The following is a 10,406-nucleotide window of genomic DNA, read 5'->3' on the forward strand; positions in this document are numbered from 1 at the left end:
ACTGGTCAGCTCTTTTTTATGATTTGTTACAGCTTATTGTTACTGGGATGCACTCCATAAAATGCTGCAACGCATGTATTTTGCTAATAGCATTGTTCTCAGGTGTAATGTAAGCCCCAACCACATATAAAGATCGGGCTTATAAACATAACTGATAATACAAGGCCAATACTAATGGGAGGGGAGGAGTATTCAGCTTATGTCAGAACTGACTTCTGTCAGAGAAGTTCTCTGAGCAGAACGCCATTGTAACTATGGGACGACCTGTATTAAACAAACAATTCTTAACAGTTTTGTGTGCCAGGCACTATCAGGTGCTGATTCAAACTTCTCGCCAGTTGTCATTGAATGGGTTCCGACTTAGTGATCCTACAGTGCAGGGAAGACTACCATTGTGGGTTTCTGAGACGGACTCCTTGGAGCAGAAAGCCTCGTTCTCCTGCACAGCTGCTGCTGGTGGTGTCAAACTGCTGACTTTAGTTACATGATTTCATTTCAACTTGAAGATAAGAGTGTAGGGATGGTATTCAACCTGTCAATCAGGTCACAGCCTGATGGTGTCTCCTTGTGGGCATGGCCTTCTCATAAGGAGGGACCTGGGAACCTCCCCATCCTTTGCACTGCCTTCACCTTCCTGCTGACAGCTACTCTGAGACCTTGCCAGAGCCCTGGAGGTGGCATCCACCGCCATGGGATCCACGAGACTTTGCACCCACCAGCCTGTGATCATTCTGCATCATTGCGTGTGACTGCGTGAGTCTGAAGAGGGAATTACGGACTTAGTTGGATTGGGCTGGGATGTTTTCCTGATAGCTAAAGCTTCTTGACATAAAGCTCTTTCTTACAGGAGGGTCACTGGACTTGTTTCTCTAGCCTGGCCTAACACAGGGACCAACTCGTAACCGAAAGCCACCAGGGCTCCTGTAGGTGGTGATTAAGAGGACTCACTCACGGTGGTACCATAGTGAGTTGCAGGGCGGCCCTTGTAGCTGGGGGGGGTCTATGCTGGGTCCAGGTCATGGGGATGCACATCTTATTCCATTGTGCTTGGGTCCAATGACTTGACTGACAACACAACCCTGTCAAATGGGAGGCTGAGGGGAATGGGGGCAGAGGGGGAGTTTACACACAGACCTGAGTGACTAAGAGCCCTCCTAAGCGGGAAATGAGAGCTCACAGGCACTGGATCCTCTTGGCCACCCTACAGGACAGAGCAGAGCTGCCCATTTGAGTTTCTGAACATCTTGATGGCAGTAGAAAGCTTCATCTTTCTCCAGCAGAACAGCTGGTAGTTTTGGACCGCTGACCTCGCGACAAGGAGCTGGCCACTGGGCCCTGCCCACTGTTAGTCTGTGCAACCTCTTCCCTAAGGGCCCAGCATTCGGTGTCAACACGGTTGGAAACACTGAGGAGGGTCTTCTACTTCGCCTCAGTTCTTACCATCTTTCGGCCAGGTCACCCGTGAGGGTCCCACTTACACTCTCCCCTGAGGTCCAAGATGTGACCTTCATAGATAATCAGCGCCCAGGATGCACACCTGGTCCCAGTCCCTACAGGGCTTCCTTGCCTTTGGGTCTCAGGAGCTTTCCAGAAAGAATTGCAAAATAACTTGATTGCACTCAAGAATCCCCAAGGGCCCTCATTAAAATGCGGGGGGGGGGGGGAGGACTAACTTCTGGAATTAGCATACCAAGAGGGAGAATCTTTCCACTTAATTTTATTGTCATAAAGTCTTTATCAATACATAACAAAAAAGTACACCAGTTTAATTCATTTTTTCTGTGTACAGTTCCGGACAGTACTTCCACTGACCCTGCAATGAGCCATCACAACCCCTGTTCAAGAGGAGCTTAGTACCTGATGCCCAGGGCAATCCCTGGGCAGACTCCAAACGGAAGCCATTGGTCATTGTCCATTAAGTCCCATCCACAAAATAACTCGATCAACTGGGGAAATCACGGGGCAATTTTCTGGGTCTCCAGCAAGGCGTGAGCCTTTCCTTTGGCTCCAGGCCATTCGGTCACTTGCCTGCATTCCTAACATCTCAATGGAAGTTCAAGTTTACCTGGAGGGACCTGGGGAGAAAGGCCTGGTAATCTCCTTCAGAGAGCGTGTGGGATCACTGAGTCCGTTCAAGGCACTCAGATTACAGGCGTGGAGGTGTTTCTGCGGGGTGCTAACGGAAAGGTGGGCGACCCTGGCAAAGGCGTGGTGATGGACGCCTGAGAAGTCCCCCGGCACACAGTTCTCTTCTATTCGGACCCATACGGGGCCGCCAAGGTGCGGGCAGTAGTCCCGCCTAACAAGGAGGGCCCGTGCCAGCGGTCTGCGGTCGCGGCTTTCTCTCCCGACCCCCTTACAAAACTTTGGGGAAAGTGAGGCGTGTGACCCCACGAGGAGGGAACTACCTACGGCACGTGGCGCCCGTGAGCGGTAATGAGATGGCTGATGAGCGAGTCGGCCAGGCAAGCCTCCGGATTAGCGGCGCCCGGGAGGCAGCTTCGCGCCCAGCGCCCGGGCGGGCACTGCCCGAGCCCAAAGGGCCCGTTTCTGAGCCCCGGTCCGCGAACGGACTGGAGTGAGCTGGGAAAGGGACGGCGAGATCCCGCTGGTCTCTCAACTTGCGGGGGCCTCACCAGGGAAGGGGGGCGAAATCGTCTCCAGGGGCGCCGCGCACGGGGCACGGGGCAACGAAGAGCCCCGGAGGCCACCTGCGCAGCGGGGCTGAGGAGAAAACCGCGGCCCCCGGGCCCGCGCCGCACTCGGGGCCGGGCCCACCGACGCCACCAGCGCCCACCTTACGGCGCAGGCGCCACGAGCGCGGGCAGCGCGGGGGCTCGCGGGACCGCGCGTCCAAGACCCAATCAGCGCTGGCCTCGCACAAAGCGAGCCCGCCCCCAGGGCCCCCCTCTCCCAGCCCCGCCCCTTTGCTGGCCGCCCCGCCCCGCCCCCGCCGTTCACGGGGAGAGGCTCGCGATTGGCTCGTGGGATGGGCGTGCGCTCTGATTGGTTGAAGCGGGGTCACGAGGGCGCACGCGTCGCCTTTCGAGAGGCGATTACTGGGCAGGCTCAGTCTTTCGCCTCAGTCTCGAGCTCTAGCGGGCAGCCAAGAGTGCGCGCTCCGGGCTCTTCAGCACTGCGGCCGCCATCGACGTCGCTTGAGTTCCTACAGACTCATCTGCGCCACTCGCATTACCTTCGTTCCAAGCCGCCATCATGGTGAAGCTCGCCAAGGTAAGCCGCCTTGCCCACGCAAGGACGGGCGTCGGGGCCTGCTTCCTGAGGAGCGCGCGCGCGGCGCCGCGAGGAGGAAGGCCTGGCCTGCGCGCCGTCCCGGGCGCGTGCGAGCTTCCCCGGGCTTGGGGGAAGTCTCGCGCGACTAGCGGCGCTTCTCGCGCGGTTTGGCCGCGTGATGGCGAAGTGAAAAGCGCCGGCAGGTGCGCAAGGCGGAGGAAGCGGCGGGGAGGGATCGCGGGGCCGGGCGCGGGGAGGGGGCGCGGGGCCCCGGGACGGAAGGCCGAGGTGGGACCTCGCCGTGCGCGCCGGCTGGCCCCGCCTCCCGGCGCACGTGCCCCGGCGCACGGCTCGCCACGTGGGCCGCGCCGCGTGTCTCCTGGCCCGGGAGCGCGGACCTGCGCCGCCGAGGTGCCCGGAGGCCCGGCGCGCTCTGGATCGCCCCGGCCCGCAGGCACGTGGTGCGCCCCGGAAGGAGGTGGCGCCTCGTGTTTTCTGCGCGCACGTGGTGACCTATCGGCAGGCCCACGTGGCCCACGCGGGTCAGAGTTAGAAAGTAACACCGAATGCGAAGGCCACAAGGAGGCTAGTCGTTAATTTGCATTCAGAGCAGTTTGGTGGAAGATGATGTTAGTATTTTACCAGAAGGTTATTTTTTTTTTGAGGAGCTCGAGCTGGATGAAGAAGGCTTATGAATTTGCATCTGAGTGCAAGAAACTATTTGCAAATTCTCAGGAGGAGGTGTCAATGTTCTCAAACTGGGTGGTGGGTCGAATCCTCCCCTGAACTGCATTTCAGGGTGCTTTTACTTCCTAATTGCCTGAAAACTAGATTCTGGGGAAGGAAGCCACCCTGGAATTGAAATGCAGGTGGAAATGTAACAATGTGATGTTGCTAATAATACCTGCTTCTATTTTAGGCCCATAAAAATCAAGGTGATCCCAAGAAGATGGCACCTCCTCCCAAGGAGGTAGAAGATGACAGCGAGGATGAGGACATGTCAGACGACGATGAAGAAGAAAGCAGTGGAGAAGAGGAGGTATGTTTTAGGTCGTTTAAAGCAGAACCCCACAGGTGGTGCCCCTTGGGGAAAGGTAGGGTCGAGGTGCAGCTAACAAGCTCATTCTTGGCATTCCCAGGTACTTTGGGCGTCAGGAGTGTGCAGCCGGAGTTAACAGAGCCGGCACTCTTTTATGAGCCCTGTGCCTTGATGAGTGTGATAAGATCATTACGTTTGTCAGTTTATTTCATCCATAAAACAGCATGTATAGTGGCGGTCTCAGAAAAGGAAATTAAGGCTTTAAAACTTGCCTGAGGGCCCGCTCATACAATCTTGATGGAGTGTTCTGGACAGTCAGAATTTCATGTGGTGCAAGACAGCTTCTAAGCAGGCCTAGTCCTTTGGGTTAAGGCAAGGTATGGGTGCACAGAACTAGCTTGTTGCTTTTTAAGTTTTCAGACGGGTTCCTTACATTTGGGTAGTTTATCTGAATTAGAGAAGGGCTGTGACTTCATTGAAGAATATAAGGGTCCTTTACATATTGTCTTCGTGTGTGTGGTCTTGAACCAGAGATGATGCTGCACGACTTGTATCCTTCAGGTTATCATTCCTCAGAAAAAAGGCAAGAAAAACGCCGCCGTGCCGGCAAAGAAGATGATGGCTTCCCCAACAAAAAAGGGGGTAGTTGCTACCCCAGCCAAGAAAGCAGCGCTCACTCCTGGCAAGAAGGCAGCCGCCACACCAGCCAAGAAGGCAGCAGCACCAGCCAAAGCAGTCGTGACACCTGGCAAGAAGGGCGCCACCCCGGGCAAAGCCATGGTGGCCACCTCTGGGAAGAAGGGAGCTGTTCCCCCAGCAAAGGGGGTGAAGAACGGCAAGAATGCCAAGAAGGAAGAGAGCGAGGAGGAGGAGGAGGATGACAGTGAAGATGATGACGATGAAGAAGAAGAGTTTGAGCCTGCCGTGATGAAGTCAGCTGTCGCCCCCGCCTCCGAGGATGAGGAGGAAGATGATGAGGATGATGAGGAGGATGAAGAAGATGACGACGACGACGAGGATGATGGTAAGCTGTTACCTAGTTCCTGAGCAGTTGGGTTCTGCGTATGGCTGTGCTTGCTCTGGGTTGTTGGACTGAATGATGTCCTCAATATGTCAGGTGCTCTAAACAGGGTCTCACCTTCAAGGCTGCTTGTTGGCACTGTGGGGTCCCTGATGTTGGTCTGAGATTTGAGTGTGTGGCTCTTTGTTCAGACTCAGAGGAGGAGGCTATGGAGGTCGTACCAGCCAAAGGCAAGAAAGCGCCGGCCAAGGCAGTCCCTGTAAAAGCCAAGAATGTGGAGGAGGACGACGACGACGACGATGAGGAGGATGAAGATGATGAGGACGATGAAGAAGAGGATGACGAGGAGGATGAGGACGAGGAGGAAGATGATGAAGAGGAAGAAGAGGAAGGTAATTAGAATGGCTTCTGCAGGCCTTCACTGGTTGGTTATAAAGGAATCTTTGAACATGAGTTGTCACTGGTAACACCTCTGTTCCTCTCTGGCCCAGAACCTGTCAAAGAAATGTCTGGGAAACGGAAGAAGGAGATGGCCAAGCAGAAATCTGCCCCCGAAGCCAAGAAACAGAAGGTGGAAGGTAATGTGCAGGGTTTGGAAGGGGTGGGGCATAAAGCACAAATGATGAACCACAAGGGACTTAATACTGATCATCTTGATGTGACTTTATGATCAGCTGATGTGCTGGGTGTAGAAATGTTGGGGTGTGCATTTCTGCTTCACTGTGAGATTGATTTCTGGTCCTTTCTTGTACAGCCGTAGAGCCAACTACAGCCTTCAACCTCTTCATTGGAAATCTGAACTGCAATAAATCTGCTCCTGAATTAAAAACTGCTCTCAGTGAACTTTTTGCTAAGAACGATCTTACTGTGATGGATGTTAGAATTGGTACGACTAGGTAAGTAACACTTGCCCCCAGCTCCCAAACATGAAAGGTTGAGGTCTTACTTTGTTCTTGGAAATGCTAAAGCTGTAGAGCTGCACCGGCGCTGCCATGTGAAGGCTTAGTGACAACCACCAAGCCCACTGCTGTCCGTCCAGTGGTTGTCTCGGGACCCCATAGGGCCACCGTGCACTGATCTGATGGTGGCCATTTGGTTAGCAGCTCAGTACATGGTCCACTGCACCGCCAAGGCTCTGGCCAGACTCTAGTGAGTGTTTAAAGCCAGACCAGATTCTTCCCTGCTGGCCTCCTCAAGCACGTTATTTATTCTACCCAGAGGCCACTGGCTGTGAGCCTGCACTGGGTCTGAGCTGGCAGCTTGCAGAGCATTGATTGTATTGTGAGCGCCGTCACTGGTCCTTTGGCTGCCCAGTGATCAATTGATCATGTTAGTGTTGCTGGGGCCCGAGCGGGTGGGTGTGGTTCTTAATTTTTCCTTAACTTCTGATCCCTTTTCATCTTTAAAGGAAGTTTGGCTATGTGGATTTTGAATCTGCTGATGATCTGGAAAAAGCTTTGGAACTCACTGGCTTAAAAGTTTTTGGCAATGAGATTAAACTAGAGAGACCAAAGGGAAAGGACCATAAGAAAGGTAGGTGTGTAAAGTGTGTGCAGACAGGTGTGCCTGTGCAGACAGGTGTGCCGCCATCATGATGCTAGAGGACAGCGCGTTAACAGATCCGGGGCCATGCAAAAGACATGGAAAGAAAAGATTATTCCTCCCAAATCTTTGGAAAGCCCTCTGTATTTAGAGCATGACCCAAGTGTCCTGTTACTTACACCTCATACTTATTTCCATCTTAAGTAATTTTCAGATGGGGAGATCTATTTTCCTGACACATTTTTCTCTTTAATCCAGATCGAGATGCCAGGACACTGTTGGCCAAAAATTTGCCTTATCGAGTCACTCAGGATGAATTAAAGGAAGTCTTTGAAGATGCCGTGGAGATCAGATTAGTCAGCAAAGATGGGAAGAGTAAAGGGTATGCTTGTGCTGGGGGCTCAAGTTTGCACTCCCTTGACAAGACGAGGCCGTGCACAGTACCCTAGTGTGACTGCACAGTTACACTTAACCTGTGCCTCAATTTCCTGTCCAGAAAGTGGGTGGTGGGCTTAATTGGAGAGTTAAGCGAACGGCTGACGTGTAAGCAAGCACTAGATAGTGCGTCGCTCTGATAATACCAGTGATTTCACCAGTGAGGTGAATACACCGTGGGGTCAGTAAGAAATGGGTGACCGTGGCATTCAAAGTCCTGTGAGAGGGTTTAGATAGAATGTGATGGGACCTGTGTGTTCCCATTTTTAGCAGCTTTATTAAAGACACAATTCACATGATCTAAGGATTTAGTCATATTAAAAGTTGTACAGGTATCACATTTTCTTGGGGTACAAAGTTTAAGAGAAGATGGGAACATTTCTCAGTGTTCATTGTCATTCTCTCCCTGCAGGATTGCCTATCTCGAGTTTAAGACAGAAGCTGATGCTGAGAAAACCCTTGAGGAGAAGCAGGGGACGGAGATCGACGGGCGGTCCATCTCACTGTACTACACTGGGGAGAAGGGCCAAAACCAGGACCATCGAGGTGGGAAGACCAGCACTTGGAGTCTCTTCCGCGTGGACCATTGGGTCAGATGAAGGGGGAGGGTGCTGTCTCAACTAGGGGCCCTGGGAATGCATTTTGCATTGAGACACGGTAGAGAAATTTAGCTTCCTCTAGGCCCATGGTTGGACACAGACAGGTAGGTGTGAGGCAGGTTTGCTGGAGCTGTGCCGCCAAGTGGCCGAAGGAAAGGAAGTGTGGGGTGCGCCGCTGGGGCCTGGGTTTGTTGAGCAAAAATGCGATGATTCACCGCTGTTGGAGAGCTTAAAAATCAAGTATATGCCATCTCTCTGTAGGTGAATCAAAAACCCTTGTTTTAAGCAACCTGTCCTACAACGCAACAGAAGAGACACTGCAGGAGGTGTTTGAGAAGGCAACTGCTATCAAGGTGCCCCAGAACCAGAACGGCAAATCAAAAGGGTGAGGTCACGCTGCTCCTGTTGCCAGTTACAGGCTGCAGGAAAGGTTCTTCTGTGGGCTTCAGTGGGATAGAGCGGGGTTTGCAAACGGAGTTGTTTCAGCTGCTTGGTTGACGAAATGGTCCTGGGAGAATGTACCAGGTGTCATTAACACAGACTGTTTGTCCTCAGGTATGCATTCATAGAGTTTGCTTCATTTGAAGATGCCAAAGAGGCTTTAAGTTCTTGTAACAAAAGGGAAATCGAGGGCAGAGCAATCCGGTTGGAGTTGCAAGGTGCCAGGGGATCCCCGAATGCCCGGAGCCGTAAGTTCCTTCACATGGGTGTGGGTGCAATTGTCCAGTGGGGCTTTCTTCCCAAATTGAGAGGGCTTTGGCTTGCTGCTGAGTGACCAGTGCTGGACATGATGACTGCTTATCTGAGAAGTAACTGATGAAATCACAAGAAAATTCCTCTAGATAGTCAAGTTCTGATCCACACATGGCCTTCACTTGGCTGTCCTCTGCTAGTGGGTTCGATGGCTTGCCACCACTGGGGGGCAAGTCTCACTGTCCCTTAAGGCCACTGACAAAACGGCGTTTTTGTTTCCAGAGCCTTCTAAGACCCTGTTTGTCAAAGGGCTGTCTGAAGAAACCACCGAGGAGACCTTGAAGGAATCATTTGACGGCTCTGTTCGGGCCAGGATAGTCACTGACCGGGAAACGGGCTCCTCCAAAGGGTAAGGTGGCCCAGGGGAGAGTGACAACCACAGCTCTTCTCAATGAGCTCCTTTCTGCCACTGGTGGCAGCTGTTGGATTCGCACGAGAAGAAGAGCCACATTCCCAGGCAAGCCCTGTGAGCTTCCCTTCTGCCAGTGGGGGTCAGTTCCGCTGCCTGTGAGACATTTCTGTGAGTGTGGCTGCTTTCTGGTATCTTGGTGAAGCAGTGCTAGGTGTGAAGAGAGGTGGGCATGTGGTGTGGGCTTGCTCTCAACTGGTGGGACCTCCTTTGGGCAGGTTCGGCTTCGTGGACTTCAACAGTGAGGAGGATGCTAAAGCAGCCAAGGAGGCCATGGAGGATGGCGAGATTGATGGCAACAAAGTGACCTTGGATTGGGCCAAGCCCAAGGGTGAAGGTGGCTTCGGGGGACGAGGTGGCGGCAGAGGAGGGTTTGGAGGAGGCAGAGGAGGCCATGGCAGAGGAGGCGGCCGCGGTGGATTCGGTGGCAGAGGCCGGGGAGGCTTTGGAGGTGAGAGTGTGGGGGTGGCAACACAGGTACTGGCCAGTGTGTGAAGTTTAGAACCATGTGGGGCACAGGGGAGGGGCCTTAGTGCTGTGCCCATTCGTTACTGATGCCAAGGAGCCCTCCTTGGTGGAGTTAAGGGTTAAGTGTTGAGCTGCCAATTGTAAATTCAGCTCGAAGCTACCGCACAGCCTTGGAAACGGGGTGGCTGCTCATGTTGAGTCTGGGCTCTTGGTGAACCCTTTCCCCTCTTTCCTGCAGGGCGAGGTGGCTTCCGGGGAGGCAGAGGAGGAGGAGGAGACCATAAGCCACAAGGAAAGAAGACGAAGTTTGAGTAACTCTTCCGTCCCTGTCTTTCCTGCTTCTGTTTGAAAGAAAGGACTCTGGGTGTTACTGTTACCGGATCGTGACAGAGCCTTTGGTGGACATTCCGAGTAGAGCGCGCCCTGTGGAGACGACGTTTCAGCCGATGTATAAATCCGTGTTTTTCCTACAGATAGGTTTTTTGTTTTTTGTTTTTTTGGCGTTGGGGGGGATTTTGCTTCAGTGACTTTGGGACAGATTAAAAAGTCCTAAGCTCTGGTGCCAGTTTTGTACTGTTACTCCTGGATAGACCAACATGGGTAAGGGTGCTGGCTCCCTAGTCCGCCTGACTCCCTACCTGCCTGTGTTGCTTGCTATAGTGGGACCCAAGGCCACCCTCCACATGGTTGCAATGGCTGGCAGGGCTGGGCAGTTGGACATGAAAGACCTGGCATTCAATCACTTGCCAGCAGGCCTCAGGGTCTGGTGCCCCATGTGTTGAGACCTGAGAAGCACAGTAGCAGCACCTCCTGGGTGGACTTGGCCTATTGGAACGGAGTCTGAGCTGCGGTGGGCCTGGATGTGAGCACTGCCTGCATGTCCCCATCCCCACTTCTCATAACCTC

At 53.3% G+C, this 10,406-nt stretch overlaps 1 protein-coding gene and 2 non-coding genes across 3 annotated transcripts; all 3 read left to right on the forward strand.

The window, feature by feature from the left end:
• The first annotated feature begins 3,067 nt into the window (after window positions 1-3,067).
• Window positions 3,068-10,062, forward strand: NCL (nucleolin). The gene is made up of 14 exons (XM_075530088.1): window positions 3,068-3,234; window positions 4,154-4,273; window positions 4,835-5,297; window positions 5,486-5,686; window positions 5,786-5,872; window positions 6,049-6,190; window positions 6,703-6,827; window positions 7,095-7,218; window positions 7,684-7,817; window positions 8,132-8,255; window positions 8,426-8,559; window positions 8,846-8,972; window positions 9,251-9,483; window positions 9,739-10,062. The coding sequence occupies exons 1-14, from the start codon at window positions 3,217-3,219 to the stop codon at window positions 9,813-9,815; spliced, it is 2,109 nt and encodes a 702-aa protein (XP_075386203.1). The 5' UTR covers window positions 3,068-3,216; the 3' UTR covers window positions 9,816-10,062.
• LOC142425178 (small nucleolar RNA SNORD82) lies at window positions 5,907-5,977 on the forward strand. Its single transcript, XR_012779538.1, has one exon. It is a non-coding gene; the product is annotated as a small nucleolar RNA SNORD82 (small nucleolar RNA).
• LOC142425185 (small nucleolar RNA SNORD20) lies at window positions 8,653-8,732 on the forward strand. The gene has a single exon (XR_012779542.1). It is a non-coding gene; the product is annotated as a small nucleolar RNA SNORD20 (small nucleolar RNA).
• Window positions 10,063-10,406: the final 344 nt, after the last annotated feature.

This window comes from Tenrec ecaudatus, chromosome 13 (genome assembly GCF_050624435.1).
Source record: "Tenrec ecaudatus isolate mTenEca1 chromosome 13, mTenEca1.hap1, whole genome shotgun sequence".
NCBI lineage: Eukaryota > Metazoa > Chordata > Mammalia > Afrosoricida > Tenrecidae > Tenrec > Tenrec ecaudatus.

What these genes read in the sequence shown, in the direction of transcription:
- NCL (XM_075530088.1), top strand. An exon ending in CAAGAAACAGAAGGTGGAAG is followed by an intron (nt 5,873 to 6,048) that starts GTAATGTGCAGG and finishes TTTCTTGTACAG; the next exon opens with CCGTAGAGCCAACTACAGCC. An exon ending in ATCCCCGAATGCCCGGAGCC is followed by an intron (nt 8,560 to 8,845) that starts GTAAGTTCCTTC and finishes TTTTGTTTCCAG; the next exon opens with AGCCTTCTAAGACCCTGTTT.